The 15,767-nt window shown below is 42.4% G+C and overlaps 2 protein-coding genes across 2 annotated transcripts; both read right to left on the reverse strand.

Moving 5' to 3' along the window:
* Nucleotides 1-3,154: 3,154 nt before the first annotated feature.
* LOC135505989 (12-(S)-hydroxy-5,8,10,14-eicosatetraenoic acid receptor-like) lies at nt 3,155-5,952 on the reverse strand. Its single transcript, XM_064925308.1, has one exon. It carries the CDS (start codon nt 5,579-5,581, stop codon nt 4,607-4,609), a length of 975 nt encoding a protein of 324 aa, XP_064781380.1. The 5' UTR covers nt 5,582-5,952; the 3' UTR covers nt 3,155-4,606.
* Nucleotides 5,953-10,994: 5,042 nt separating this feature from the next.
* Nucleotides 10,995-13,256, reverse strand: LOC135505990 (12-(S)-hydroxy-5,8,10,14-eicosatetraenoic acid receptor-like). Its single transcript, XM_064925309.1, has one exon. It carries the CDS (start codon nt 13,056-13,058, stop codon nt 12,045-12,047), a length of 1,014 nt encoding a protein of 337 aa, XP_064781381.1. The 5' UTR covers nt 13,059-13,256; the 3' UTR covers nt 10,995-12,044.
* Nucleotides 13,257-15,767: the final 2,511 nt, after the last annotated feature.

The following is a 15,767-nucleotide window of genomic DNA, read 5'->3' on the forward strand; positions in this document are numbered from 1 at the left end:
TTACAAGATTAGGTTACCTAGTGCATGACAGATAAACTCGGCAAAAGTTTATTTTCAGCAAACTTAACATGTGTAAATATTTGTATGAACATAACAAGATTCAACAACTGAGACAGAAACTAAACAAGTTCCACAGACATGTGACTAACAGAAATGGAATAATGTGTCCCTGATCAAAGGGGGGGTCAAAATCGAAAGTAACAGTCAGTATCTGGTGTGGCCACCAGCTGCATTAAGTACTGCAGTGCATCTCCTCCTCATGGACTGCACAAGATTAGCCAGTTCTTGCTGTGAGATGTTACCCCACTCTTCCACCAAGGCACCTGCAAGTTCCTGGACATTCCTGGTGGGAATAGCCCTAGTCCTAGCCCTTACCCTCCGATCCAACAGGTCCTAGACGTACTCAATGGGATTGAGATCCTGGCTCTTCTCTGGTCATGGCAGAACACTGACATTCCTGTCTTGCAGGAAATCACGCACAGAACGAGCAGTATGGCTGGTGGCATTGTCATGCTGGAGGGTCATGTCAGGATGATCCTACAGGATGGGTAACACATGAGGGAGGAGGAAGTCTTCCCTGTAACGCACAGCGTCGAGATTGCCTGCGATTTGATTGCCTGCAATGACAACAAGCTCAGTCCAATGATGCTGTGACACACCGCCCTAGACCATGACGGACCCTCCACCTCCAAATCGATCCCGCTCCAGAGTACAGGCCTCGATGTAACGCTCATCCGACCATCACCCCTGGTGAGACAAAACCATGACTTGTCAGTGAAGAGCACTTTTTTCTAGTCCTGTCTGGTCCAGCGATGGTTGGTTTGTGCCCATAGGCGACGTCGTTGCCGGTGATGTCTGGTGAGGACCTGCCTTACAACAGGCCTACAAGCCCTCAGTCCAGCCTCTCTCAGCCTATTGCGGACAGTCTGAGCACTGATGGAGTGATTATGCGTTCCTGGTGTAACTCGGGCAGTTGTTGTGGCAATCCTGTACCTGTCCCGAGGTGTGATGTTCGGATCAGCTGTTCGTCCTGTCTCCCTGTAGCACTGTTTTAGGCGTCTCACAGTACAGACATTGCAATATATTGCAGTCCTCATGCCTCCTTGCAGCATGCCTAAGGCACGTTCATGCAGATCAAATCAAATCAAATTTGATTTGCCACATACACATGGTTAGCAGATGTTAATGCGGGTGTAGCGAAATGCTTGTGCTTCTAGTTCCGACAATGCAGTAATATCCAACGAGTAATCTAACCCAACAATTTCACAACAATTACCTTATTCACACAAGTGTAAAGGAATGACTAAGAATATGTACATAAAAAAATATATGAATGAGTGATGGCCGAATGGCATAGGCAAGATGCAGTGGATGGTATAGAGTACAGTATATACATATGAGATGAGTAATGTAGGGTATGTAAACATATATAAGTGGCATCGTTAAAAGTGGCTAGTGATACATTACATCAAGATGGCAAGATGCAGTAGATGGTATAGAGTACAGTATATACATACGAGATGAGTAATGTAGGCTATGTAAACATTATATGAAGTGGCATTGTTTAAAGTGCCTAGTGATACATTTATTACATCAATCTTTCCATTATTAAAGTGTCTGGAGTTGAGTCAGTATGTTGGCAGCAGCCACTCAATGTTATTGATGGCTGTTTAACAGTCTGATGGCCTTGAGATAGAAGCTATTTTTCAGTCTCTCGGTCCCAGCATTGATGCACCTGTACTGACCTCGCCTTCTGGATGATAGGGGGTGAACAGGCAGTGGCTCGAGTGGTTGTTGTCCTTGATGAACGTTTTGGCCTTCCTGTGACATCGAGTGGTGTAGGTGTCCTGGAGGGCAGGTAGTTTGCCCCCGGTGATGCGTTGTGCAGACCTCACTACCCTCTGGAGAGCCTTGCGGTTATGGGCAGAACAGTTGCCGTACCAGGCGGTGATATAGCCCGACAGGATGCTCTCAATTGTGCACCTGTAAAAGTTTGTGAGTGTTTATGGTGTCAAGCCAAATTTCTTCTGCCTCCTGAGGTTGAAGAGGCGCTACTGCGCCTTCTTCACCACGCTGTCTGTGTGGTTGGATCATTTAAGTTTGTCCATGATGTGTACGCAGAGGAACTTAAAACTTTCTGCCCTCTCCACTACTGTCCCGTCGATGTGGATAGGGTGGTGCTCCCTCTGCTTTTTCCTGAAGTCCACGATCATCTCTTTTGTTTTGTTGACATTGAGTGTGAGGTTATTTTCCTGACACCACACTCCGAGGGCCCTCACCTCCTCCCTGTAGGTCGCCTCGTTGTTGTTGGTAATCAAGCCTACCACTGTAGTGTCTGCAAACTGGATGATTGAGTTGGAGGGGTGCATGGCCACACAGTCGTGGGTGAACAGGGAGCAGGAGAGGGCTGAGAACGCACCCTTGTGGGGCCCCAGTGTTGAGGATCAGCAGGGTGGAGATGTTGTTACCTACCCTCAACACCTGGGGGCGGCCCGTCAGGAAGTCCAGGACCCAGTTGCACAGGGCGGGGTCGAGACCCAGGGTGGATGACGAGTTTGGAGGGTACTATGGTGTTAAATGCTGAGCTGTAGTCGATGAACAGCATTCTCACGTAGGTATTCCTCTTGTCCAGATGGGTTAGGGCAGTGTGATTGTGATTGCATCATCTGTGGACCTATTGGGGCGGTAGACTACGCAATCTTAATCACACTGAGCAGGAACCCTGGGCATCTTTCTTTTGGTGTTTTTCAGAGTCAGTAGAAAGGCCTCTTTAGTGTCCTAAGTTTTCATAACTGTGACCTTAATTGCCTACCATCTGTAAGCTGTGAGTGTCTTAATATACAAATATTTACACATGTTAAGTTTGCTGAAAATAAACACAGTTAATAGTGAGAGGATGTTTCTTTTTTTGCCCAGTTTTTACTGCAGCTAAGAAAGTAATACTAAGTGCATGTTGTGTAGTAAGCTTGGTGTATGTTGTGTAGGTCGCTCATTGAAAACCAGCCATGTCCTGGACACCAACGTCTCGCTACCCGGACAAGTTAACCACCTTCTTCTCCTGCTTTGAGGATAACCCAGTGCCACTGACACGGCCCGCTCCCAAGGACTGTGGGCAGTAGTGGTAGTAGAACTAATAAGAACAATAGCAACACACTTTTTATGGATCATAAGAGTAATATTTATTTGACCCAGACAATTAGTAACAACAGAGTCATTATGAGCATTTTAACATGAAGGATGACATCACAGGTGAAAGAAACCAGATGACTGATGATAACAGAAACAAGTAGTGAATCACAGTCTGGCTTGGCAAACTAACATGAATGTCTCATCATGAGAACAAATAGTCATAATGCAGTAATAAAACATGTCCTCTATTTGAGAAAAGCAGTCTACTATGCTACACTGTCATAGAAAACGGTACATTTCCCTTTAACATATATGTCACAGTGTGTTAAAGACTTGGTAACTGTCTGTAGTACTCAATCAATAAATAACATGAAACCTCTACCTTCAAGAAGATTTCCTAATAAACACTTTTGGCTCTGTCTGGTGGCCGATTGGCGCTGAAAATAGTGGTTAACACGGAAGGTTTGCTCCCCCCAGAGTCCAGAAACGCCTGAGTAAATGTTCTAAAAATAATATACATTTTGTGCGTAAGTTTAGTAACTTGAAATGTTCTAGTGATATGCGACATCGGGCATTAAAAGTGATGCAAACCACACATTTTATAATGCTTTTTATATCAATTTATTGTTTTATTTTTTTTTTGAAATAGTTAATTTGGGGTCTCTCGGGGCAGTCCTAATCACGGCTTAATTTTCATGCAAGGAAAGCTGGGTCCGGGTATTACTGCAGCATACTGTAAATTATGGTGAATTGTTGGAAAGTGTTCTGGGCAGGGAAAGAATTGCTGTATTTCAAATGGTACTGTAATTACACCCCACTGAACACAGTACCATACCATATCTTTGAGTGCCAAAAACCTTTTGACCACTAGTTGCTGCATGGTATTGTTGTTAAATAAAAACATTTAATTAAGAAAAACATGTTTTGAGGCTGCCTTGTAAGAGGCTATATTTGTTGCACCTGTGAGTGAGAACGCTGTATCAATTTAACTCCTATGTGGTTATGTTGCCCCATCACATTTAAAACAGATTGGAGTGGCAGCAGGCATTTTGCCATGTCCTTTTGGTCTGTTTTGTCCTGTAGTCACTGCCAGTTTGGAAGCTTTTGTTAAGTGTAAGTGATATAAAGCACCAAATATTCATTACAATGCTGTAATGTGTAAACAATTTTTGCCTAGCAGCCAACCTGCTTGCACCAATCCCTTGTAAATACAGTACAATCCTGTGAAATACAAACCCATCCCCTCATTGAATTTCATGAATTAATTCTGATTACGGTAGCATTTACTTTTTTACAGTAGAATACAGTCAATTTTACGGTATTGTACTGTGTGTCATAACACAGCACTTGCTTTGATACCACATTTATATTACATTGGGTTAACTGTATTATGAAATACAGAATTTTACTTTCCACTGAGCTTCCTGTAAGTTACTGTCAAATTCAGGGCAACCCCTTTGTTATTGCATTTTTAATTTTAGTTGTTTCCTGTCAAGTTAGGGCTTTCAGCTGATTCTGCATCTTTGTTCAGTAGACAGCGGCAATACGTTGTCAGGTAGAGGCTTTTGAACTTAGTGCTGCTTAAGCAGTACACAATTGGGTCCACTAAACAATCCAAGTAGGACAAAACCATGAGTCCGTCATAGAGCTGAACAGCTATATTCTCAGCATCCTGTAGATCCTTGATTCTGAAAATCAACAGAACCATTCTAGCTATGGTACAAGGCAAGAAAAAGAAAGAAAATACCAGCATTACTGAGGTGACCAGAAACACTGCTCGACGCAGCTTGGTACTATCCCCTACGGTCTTCTTTTTTAGTCTGTTAACAATGCAGACCGTGCAGTAGACCAACACAAAGAAAGGGATGAGAATCTGGGTGAAAAACACAACCTCTCTCAGAGTGTCAGTGACATCCTCGACTAGAGTGTCATCTTCACGCCCATAACTATTACAGCACTCAAAGGACTTCAGCATGGTGGGGATAGTCAGGGGGAGCAGCAGTAGCCAGATGAGGAAAGAGATATGAGGAGACCTTTTAAAAGCCTTGGCAAAGTTCTTTTTCCCAGGATGAACCACATTGAAATAGCGATCAACTGAAATCACAGTCAGGAAGGCGATACTGGCACCTCGGTTCAGAAACAGCATGAAGAGCATGGCTTTGCAGATCCCTCCCTCTGTACTCCGTCTATTCCCATTAAGAAATTGATATGCCTTTACTGGCAAACATATAAGCAGAAGAACGTCAGCCAAGACGAGATTGAACAGGAAAATGTTGTTGGTTTTAGATTTCCAGAACTTCAGCTTGAAGATGAATAGATAAAGCACTGAGAGGTTGAGCGGCAGAGCCAGGGTGAATTCCATGATCATCACAGAGGCGTAAAATTTGTACAGTGGCAGATTCTCTGCTGTGCAGTTATCACTTGGATGGCCGTTCTCCATTGTTTTCATCATCGAAAGCTGTCCCCTTTACAGTCAGAAAAAGTAAGGCAGATCTTATCAGAATCCTTAACAAGAAGTAAAAACAGTCCTCTAAAGTGCTCAACTCCAAAATAGTTCCTCACTTTACAAAACAAGTGAGTCTGTTTAAGGGAAGCGAAGCAAGCTCCTAATCCGTGTGTAGACTTGGTGAAACTGAAGGACTGCACTTCAGTCTCTGGAAGTAATTCTCCCCAGCACGCAGGCAGCATACAGTTGTAAATTGTTCAGACTTGTTGGTTGAGCTCCACCTCCCAAGCCTGAATAGGCAAGTCACCACAGAACGAATAAATAAGCAGCTGGTCACACGAGAGAATGAGGACATAGTGGAAAACATTGCATTGACTCAGACAATAACAACCTTTCTCATATTTGTCAACTGTTTATGAGAAGTGACCTCTTTTCTTTGCTAAACACTTCCTTGTAGCTTCTTGTGGAATTCCTATATGGGAGCAAGTAAGTGCATAGTCATGCTTCCAGTTGCACAACATCCATGGAAATGAAAATGTAGTTGAGGTTGTCATAAAAAACACATTTGACTGATTAAACAGACAAAGAGCAACAATGTGAAGGAACAGGCAGTTAGTTCCTAGCTGAAAATATCTCAGATGAGCAGGAATGTTAACAATGCTACAAAATGGTTGTGATGTTTTCAAGAAGAGGAGTGTATCCTAGGGAATTGGATAGATTTACTAGCAGATTAACTTGCTTTTACCACATGGAAATTGGTGTCCTGAGGGACGCCAGTTTTTTGGGGTGTATACCCAACATGATTTAAACCCATGGTAGTAGTAGCCAGTTCATAGAAGTCTGAGATGACGGACACATTTTTCAGGGTATTTTTTTCAAAACCATATGAAGAAGGGTAAGTGTACCTACCTATTAAGCCCACATACCTATTAAGCCCACATACCTATTAAGCCCACATACCTATTAAGCCCACTGTCATCTTTGGGTTCAAATAAAAAATAAAAATATAAAACATTTCTGCTATTTTATGTTTAAACCAGTTATTGTGGTTGTTGGTATCTATACCGTTTTTTATGGATACAAGCCAAACATATGTTTTATTCATGTTATTGACAGCTTTGTGTAAATTCCTGCTAGTGGACAATTTCAAAGCTGCAAAAAAACTTTCAGATAAACACATTTTTCAGATATGTTTTAATGCCTTGTCAGATAAGTGAACACACATCATGTAAAATGAAGAGATGAATGTGTCTATATATGTCCATGATAGCTACATGTGTGTTCATAAATAGTTTTTAATTCTAGCAGTTGTACCACGTCACAGTCAATACAGTAACAACATACCTTGTTGCACCACAACAATGTCTTATTTTACTGTTAAATTAACCTTGTATGGTTATACAGTACATAGATGCCTTTTTGTAGATTTGACATGTATCTCAGGTGGAGGTAAAGGGTACAATAGCACAAAAAGCACCCGCTCTATACAGAATGTAAATGGCTATAAATACATTTTGTTCAATATGATCACTACTAACTTTGGGCAGTCTCCACCGATTTCTCCTCGGTTGAGACTGCCCTCTCTTCAAGGACCTGGGGAGGCACGCATGGGAGGTAGGAAGAAAAGGAAAAAGGATGGTGGCCTGTGCAACCCAACCCCCACCATGAGAGGTGTCCATTGGGCCTGAGTCGGACCCGGAGGAGGGAGACGACCCCACTCTGGCAAGCGAGCCACCGTGCGAGGAAGACAGGCTCCCCTTTATGGAGGTGGAGGCCCTAGACGGACCTCCCGACACGGGAATCCTCACGGGTCAGTTCGGGACGGCCCAGTTAGAACACCCCAATCTCCAGAATAATAGGGGCCAGGTGATTGTGGTGGATGGCGTACTGGAGTAAGTGATTGACACTACCCCCACTTCGCATTCAAGCATAATTTATTGTATCAGGTAGTAAAGCATAATGGGGCGACAAAAGACTTGTTCCTCATACCCAGACAGTATGTTAGGACTGTGTTGCAGCTTGCCTATACCCACCTGCTTGTGGCACACCTGGGAATGGAGAACTAGGGAGCGGATTGAGAACCGGTTCCACTGGCCCGGAGTCTAGCGCTGTCACGTAGAGTAGGCCAGAAAGCTATACTGGAAAACCTAACCTCTATCAAAAGTTCTTCTGTGCAAGGGTGCTTATTTACAAAGTGATTCCGGAACAAAACCAGCAGTACTGCCATCAAACATATACCTTATGGGACAAGCTAAAAACAATACTGCCCCATTCACAGCTCAATCCAAAATGCCTCTCCATGAACTAAAAGAGAGGCTCCTTTTGTAGGGCTAGCCCCTCCCCTCAGAACAATTAACACCAATTAATTAAGCAATTACTTCGTCAAACCTACATTTTCCATTAACTAAACATACTAAAGGATATACATTGCACCACGTTTTTAAAACATTATCACAACATAACATTTACAAAATTACATTACTACTGACAGTGTCTTTCAATATGCACATTTACATTAATTAATGAGCCTTTTGGGACAGGCAATACAAAGTCAGCCCAATTCCCTTTGCTCGGGTCCTTATTCAGCATACAGCATACCCGGAAGCTACAGAGATGGGGAGAGAGAGGAACAGAACAAACAAACACGCTCATCCATAACATCGATAAGTAAAGTACATATTGCTTATATTAAATATGATCATTGACATAAGTGTAAAATGTATGTACTAAGACAGAGAAATGAACTTGTGTGTCGACCCACATTGTTACCTTATCTGATAATGGAGCAGGGAGGAGTGATGAATGTGTGCGTGCGTTAAAGAACCAAATGCTGCCCGCAGCCAGTGACGGACTTCTACGTCACACATGCTGTGGAGGGCTACTGCCGTAGTTGCCCGGAATGCCATATCACAGCTCTGAGGGTGCACTATAGAAACCCTTTGGTTCCCTTGCCCATTATAGGAGTGCCATTTGAGCGGGTGGCAATGGATCTGGTGGGTCCGTTGGTGAAGACCGCGAGGGGACACCAATACATCCTGGTAATCGTGGTCATCCCGGTCGAAGTTTCAACCTCAGCCTGACCCAATGACAAGAGCTCAGAGAGTTGGTCCAGCGGAATACGGCCGTGTTCTCCGAGGTGCCGGGGCGCACGGATCTCGTGGAACATCATATCCACAAATGTCCGGGAGAAAAAGTGCGCAAATGGCCATACCGGATACCAGAAGCCCGAACGGTGGCGGTCCAGCGGGAAGTGACGACAATGCTAGAAATGGGGGTATTGGAGGAGTCACACAGTGAGTGGTCTAGCCCCGTAGTACTGGTTCCCGAAACTGGACAGAACCGTGTGCTTCTGTAATGACTTCCAGGGCCTGAACGAGGTCTGTAAGTTTGATGCCTACCCCATGCCCCGGGTGGACGAACTGATCGACCGGCTTGGGGATGGCAAGATACGTCAGCACCTTGGACCTGACAAAGGGGTACTGGCAGGTGCCACTGATAGCGGCCTCCCGGGAGAAGACTGCCTTCTCCACCCCGGGGGCTATACCACAACCGGGTTCTGCCTTTCAGGCTCCACGGGGCACCAGCGACCTTTCAGTGGCTCATGGAGCGCGTCCTGCGGCTTCACAGTGAGTACGCAGCTGCTTATCTGGATATGACATAATTGTGGACAGTGATAGTTGGGAGTCACATCTTTGTAGGTTACAGGCAGTGGTTGATGCGCTAAGGGATGCAGGTCTGACCGCAAACCCCAACAAGTGCAAGCTAGGCTACTCCGAGGTGGAGTACCTGGGATATCAGATCAGGAGGGAAAATGTGAAACCCCAAGAAAAATAACACTGCCATTAGGGGATGGCCCGAACCAGGAGGCAGGTGAAGTCATTCCTGAGGTTTGCAGGGTACTACAGTAGATTGTACCTAACTTTGCTGCAATAGCTTCTCCCCTCACAGACTTAACGAAGGCACGACTACCCCAGACGGTGCAATGGATGGAGGACACAGAGGCGGCGTTCCAGGCCCTGAAGGATGCACTATGTTCGTACCCGGTACTCGTCACCCCGGTCTTCTCAGTACTCAGTTATGCAATATTTGATCGTGTACATTTTTGTGAAACTTTTCAATGTTTGTACTTAACATTTTTGTGTGCTTGAAATGCTACATTTATGTAGATTTGAAATGAATAACTGACTTACAGTATGTTGGGTCTGTCTTCACATGCTTCACAGCATATCCCCCTTAGTGTAAGGTTATTTTTACATTATGGCATTCAGTCACAACACAGTGCTTTTTCTGGCATGCTGGTAAGTAGCTTGCTAGCGAACAGTCACACCACAGATGAACCACAGATGAAAGGTTACCAGTATCTTTGGTCATACATTCTGCTTGAGCTAGCTACAAACTAAAACCATTCCTCTTAACTCCCAGGTGTTTTCCAGGGTCCAGATTCAGCTATGATAATATATTTGTTCAGGACATAAAAACATACTCCAATGCTCTGTTGCTGATGACTGGAATGAATACAGGAGCAGATTTCAAGAGCAGGACGAGCCCCCCTCTGTTTGACTGATGACTGACATAAGGGCATATACGTGACAGGCCAGATATATGATAATGACTGTCATAATGCTTCTTGACTGTGTCATAAAGTGCATGTTCTTAGACCAAGTAAAGTGACACAGGATGGTCATAATGCTTCATGACAGTGTCATGAAGTCTATTTTCTACAAGTTATTTAAAATATTATGAAAAAATTAACATGACTGTATATACAATTCATTACAATCAGGTAAGTGCACAGATAAGGCTCTACCTGTGCCCCTTTGCCCTTCCAGACTCCAAAGTGCCCTTTTCAAAAAGTTGTGTGTCTTGATTGTTGACCATCAGCATTGGTGAGCAAAGGTGGGCCCACATATTCCGATTAGTGACTTGTTTCAGTTTGGCCTGGTAAAAAGTTTATCACCCATATAAAATATAATTTTGCAATCTACTGAATCATCTTTGCCAGAACATTAGGCTACCTGGCGATTTGATGATTTTCATATTTCAGATAGGTCTAGTTTGGGTGGCTACTGGCTATATGCCTAAAATAGGCAGATGTAATATTATGGGATGAAGATGTAACATATTCTGGGGAATTTATTATGATGTTTGTGAGGAAGAACAGGGCTACTTGGCTGGCAATGAGCACTCTAGAGGCCGGCTGCCCTCCAATGTGATGACGCAGTGCAGACATAACATGCTTTCCATCCGCTCCTTCAACTTCTGCTACAAGTAGGCTGTATGATTTTGCTTGCTCTGGGCAACAGAGAAGTGACATGATCAAATCAAATTGTATTTGTCACATGCACAGAATACAACAGGTGTAGACATTACTGTGAAATGCTTACATACAAGCTCTTAACCAACAATGCAGTTCAAGAAGTGGAGTTAATAAAATATTTACTAAATAAACAAAGTTTTTTAAAAATCAAATCAATGAAGTGAATTACAAGAAATGTACATAACAATAACATACATAGCAAGAAATGTACATAACAATAAATGTACATAGCTATATACAGATATATCCATAGTTGATATTGGCCACTAACATGAAAGTCTTTCAGCTCCAAATGCAAGTGTAAAACGTAGTTTATTTCTGTAGCATATCTTGAGTTTTGAAAATGCATCACCGTGTGCACATGCACATTTGAGTGAACAGGGTTTCCTGTTTTCTACCACTCTGTTTTGGAGATTGCAGGTCAAAAAGTTTGAAAACCACTTGGATACATGATAATGGCAACAAAAGGATTTGGGTTGGGTATAGTAATGGTAGGCTACAGAATGTCTTACAATCTATTTTGACTGGAATTGTGTTGATCATTGTTAATAAGTGCAGCATTTATTCCAGTTCAAAATAGTTTTGCCAAATACTCATCAGATTGGTCGGTTTTCTTCTGCTCTTGTAATAATTGCTCAATGATTCTTGTGGTTGCCCTTTTTTTACCGTGGTAAGTTTTGTGCATTTTGACACCCTCATATAGATTTCATAACCAGCCATAAAATAACGCAATATATTTGACAACAGGTGTAAATATATTGGTCATGACAGTGTTATGACCCTATTAGGACAATTTATGACAAGTTATGTCAGCTGTTATGACATATTATGACATGGTTAAGACTGTGCCATTACGTGTTATGACGCTGGGTATCAAGTGAAGTGTTTACCTGAAATGTCTTGAGTCAATAAGTATTCAACCCCTGACATAATAAGGTAAATGGACAAATGGCCAGAGAGACAGCTATAAAAACAACAGCAACGACACATCTTTGTTATTTGACCCAGACAATTAGGAACAACACAGTCATTATGAGCTGTTTAACATGCTGATGGTAACAAACACGTCTGGTTTGGCAAACTAACATGAGTGTCTTACCATGAGAACAGTCATAAAGTCAGTAATAAAACAGTCATTTTCATGTCCTCTTTTTACCTACTATGCAACAATATATTGTTGTTGCGTTTTGGGCTTGAGTTGTTTCCTTTTGAGATTGTGCTCTCAGCTATTTCTGCATTTTCGCTCAGTAGACAGCGGCAATACGTTGTCAGGTAGAGACTTTTGAACTTAGTGCTGCTTAAGCAGTACACAATTGGGTCCACTAAACAATCCAAGTAGGACAAAACCATGAGACCGTCAAAGACTTGAACAACTATAGCTTCTGCTCCGGGTAAATTCTCAACTCTCACAATCAACAGAACCATTCTAGCTATGGTACAAGGCAGGAAACAGAAAGAAAAGACCAGCATTACTGAGGTGACCAGAAACACTGCTCGACGCAGCTTGGTACTATCCCCTACGGTCTTCTTTTTTAGTCTGTTAACAATGCGGACCGTGCAGTAGACCAACACAAAGAAAGGGATGAGAATCTGGGTGAAAAACACAACCTCTCTCAGAGTGTCAGTGACATCCTCGACTAGAGTGTCATCTTCACGCCCATAACTATTACAGCACTCAAAGGACTTCAGCATGGTGGGGATAGTCAGGGGGAGCAGCAGTAGCCAGATGAGGAAAGAGATATGAGGAGACCTTTTAAAAGCCTTGGCAAAGTTCTTTTTCCCAGGATGAACCACATTGAAATAGCGATCAACTGAAATCACAGTCAGGAAGGCGATACTGGCACCTCGGTTCAGAAACAGCATGAAGAGCATGGCTTTGCAGATCCCTCCCTCTGTACTCCGCCGATTCCCATTAAGAAATTGATATGCCTTTACTGGCAAACATATAAGCAGAAGAACGTCAGCCAAGACGAGATTGAACAGGAAAATGTTGTTGGTTTTAGATTTCCAGAACTTCAGCTTGAAGATGAATAGATAAAGCACTGAGAGGTTGAGCGGCAGAGCCAGGGTGAATTCCATGATCATCACAGAGGCGTAAAATTTGTACAGTGGCAGATTCTCTGCTGTGCAGTTATCACTTGGATGGCCGTTCTCCATTGTTTTCATTATCAAAAGCTTTCCTCTGTACAGTCAGACTCTGTCCGAATCCTTAATGAGAAAGACAAACAGTCCTCAAAAGTACTCAGCTCCTAAGATTTCCTCACTTTACATGAAAAGCAGGTCTGTTTGATGGTAGTCAAGCAAGGTCCTAGTCCGTATGCAGACTTGGTGAAACTGAAGGACTGCATTTCAGTCTGGAAGTAATTCCCCCCGGCACGCAGACAGCATAGCACTCAGTTCAGACTTGTCAGTTAAGCACCTCCCATGCCTGAGTAGACAAGTCACCATGGGTCAAATAAATAAGCAGCTAAATCCCACGAGAGATTCTGTACATAGTCGAAAACATTGCATTGTGAAGAAGAGGCCCGAGTGCTTCTCACATTAAATCTTCTTCTTGAAAAGGCAGGAGATTTCATGAAAACGTTGTTTTTTATTATAATAAATAGAGAATGTTAAACAGGCACATAATGAACGGAGTAAAAGAGGATCAAGTTAAACACCAGGAGCAAGCCAATGTTCAAACTGCTCCTAGTTACCTCTTCCTCTGATCAACTAACACTAGACTTTAAAGTAACTGTCCAGTGTTTCCAGAGGTCTATGAAATGTGACCTATAATTAAGTACTATCTGAGTGGAATAGTTTTCCTTCCAAAAAATTGAAATTTAGTATGTTAAAAAGCAGCTTTTCTGTGGTTTGAATGGTGTGTGTAATGTGTACGCTGGGAGTAGGGAAGCAGGTTCAGGGAGTGAAATAAAACATAGAAGAAAACAATAAACACGAGTAGCGTACAGACATGAAACAATGGAACAGAAACAATAACACCTAAGGAGAGAACCAAAGGGAGCGATATATATAGGGAAGGTAATCAGGCAGGTGATGGAGTCCAGGTGAGTTTGATGAGGCGCTGCTGCGCGTAACGATGGTGACAGGTGTGCGTAATAATGAGCAGCCTGGTGACCTCCAGCGCCAGAGAGGGACTCTACGTGTCAGTGTGGGCATACCCCAATAACAGAATGGTATGGGCCTATACCAGTCATTAAAAATATTAATTTAAGTAGTTCACTGATTGGCCAGCTCAGCCAATGAGCCAACATGACATCATGTTCTATGACGAAATGGCAAGCAATTTTGAAAAGGTCTTTTTGAGATAGTTTTGAGGTTGTTTTATTTCTCTTAAATGTATGCTTTGGCCACAAATACTAGTATAGGATGAGTCAACAAAGTTATTTGGGTGTGAGTTAACAGAATATTATCTTTTAAATGTGAGATTTAGGACTTCATGAGGGGTGTGGCCTATTACCACTTACAACATCCTATTGCCTCTTCTAAACCCAAACATACATACTGTAGCTAGAAACAATTAATACATTGTAGAGATGTAGATTATGAAATAAGCTTGGATATTGTAGGGAATATGTAATGAAAAGTAAAAACAAAAATATATGTTTTACGTGAGCTATATTGGTCTGAAGTAAATAAATTCACGAGCACCACAATGCCTACTCCAACCATGCTCTACCAAGGTTTTCCAGCATACAGCTTTGACCTACTACAGTAGCTATGTTGGTCTATTGTATTTCAAACAAACCTTCTCGAACAGCCTAATTCATGCTCGTAGAGGAGGTGCTCCCACAATAATGTGATTTGTTATAGTATTGGATCCCATGCCACTAACTTTTCAAGCTTTTTTAAATGATATGTAAGCAAGCTTTGCTATTATGTTTACAAGGCCATCATTCTTGATTGAGCGAGTGGTTTTGTCTTGTAGTAATGTGGTGCCTGCCTGTATTTCCTTAAACCTTAGCAATATATGTCATTGAGAAAATATATATATTTCATAACATATTCTTTGGGGGTCAGTAGATGCCCAACATAACAACAGGTGGTGGTGTGCTGGACACAGTCACTCATATACTGTATTAAGGTCTATAGAGCCTGTCTCCATTCCTGATTTCTGGAACCATTAGCTTATCTGTGTAATGTTGACATAAGCTCAGAAACACTTGTTTTGCAAACATGGTCCTGCTTTATCAATAGGTGTGCTGATCAATGGGCAGTTCATTACCCCTGTCAAATGACTGTGTAGCTTAAAGTTGTGTGTATTTGTATTTAGTTTTGCAATAAAGATGGTGATGCTACAATAATACACATTTACAATAGGCCTACATTTAAAAATACATACAGCCTATATACTGTACATATACATTATTTTAAAGCATGACACTGTACAGTCCATTATTCCTCTGAAGAGTATGAATTAGGCTGTTTGAGATGGTTTGAACCCTAAGCAACCTGCATACACATTGTTGGAAGTACAATAGACCAACATAGCTACTGTATTAGGTCAAAGCTGTGTGGTGTAAAACCTTGGAAGAGCATGGGTGGAGTCATTGTGGTGCTCATAGGAATGTATTTTATTTTTCGGCTTCAGACCAATGCCTCCTTCTTACTTAAAACATGTTTTTTTAAATGTCCATGTTTTTTACACCAGAAGGTGATTTTCTGTGCATTAACATTAAGGTGCATTATACAACATTTCAACATACAAAGCCAGATTTTCTTTTAGCAACCAAGTCTGCCATTGGCAGTGCTATTGTAACCTTTAATTTGGCCTCTGCCAAAAGATCTGGGCCTCACAGGGATACTTTGGGATTTTGGCAATGCCCTTGATCTACTTCCCCAGAGTTGCTCGGCCCAGTTAGATAGAACTCTGAG

Source organism: Oncorhynchus masou, chromosome 19, assembly GCF_036934945.1.
Source record: "Oncorhynchus masou masou isolate Uvic2021 chromosome 19, UVic_Omas_1.1, whole genome shotgun sequence".
Classification (NCBI taxonomy): domain Eukaryota; kingdom Metazoa; phylum Chordata; class Actinopteri; order Salmoniformes; family Salmonidae; genus Oncorhynchus; species Oncorhynchus masou.

Bases quoted from the DNA above. Each gene is read 5' to 3' on its own strand.
- LOC135505989 (XM_064925308.1), bottom strand. From the start codon at position 5,581: ATGATGAAAACAATGGAGAACGGCCATCCAAGTGATAACTGCACAGCA.
- LOC135505990 (XM_064925309.1), bottom strand. From the start codon at position 13,058: ATGAAAACAATGGAGAACGGCCATCCAAGTGATAACTGCACAGCAGAG.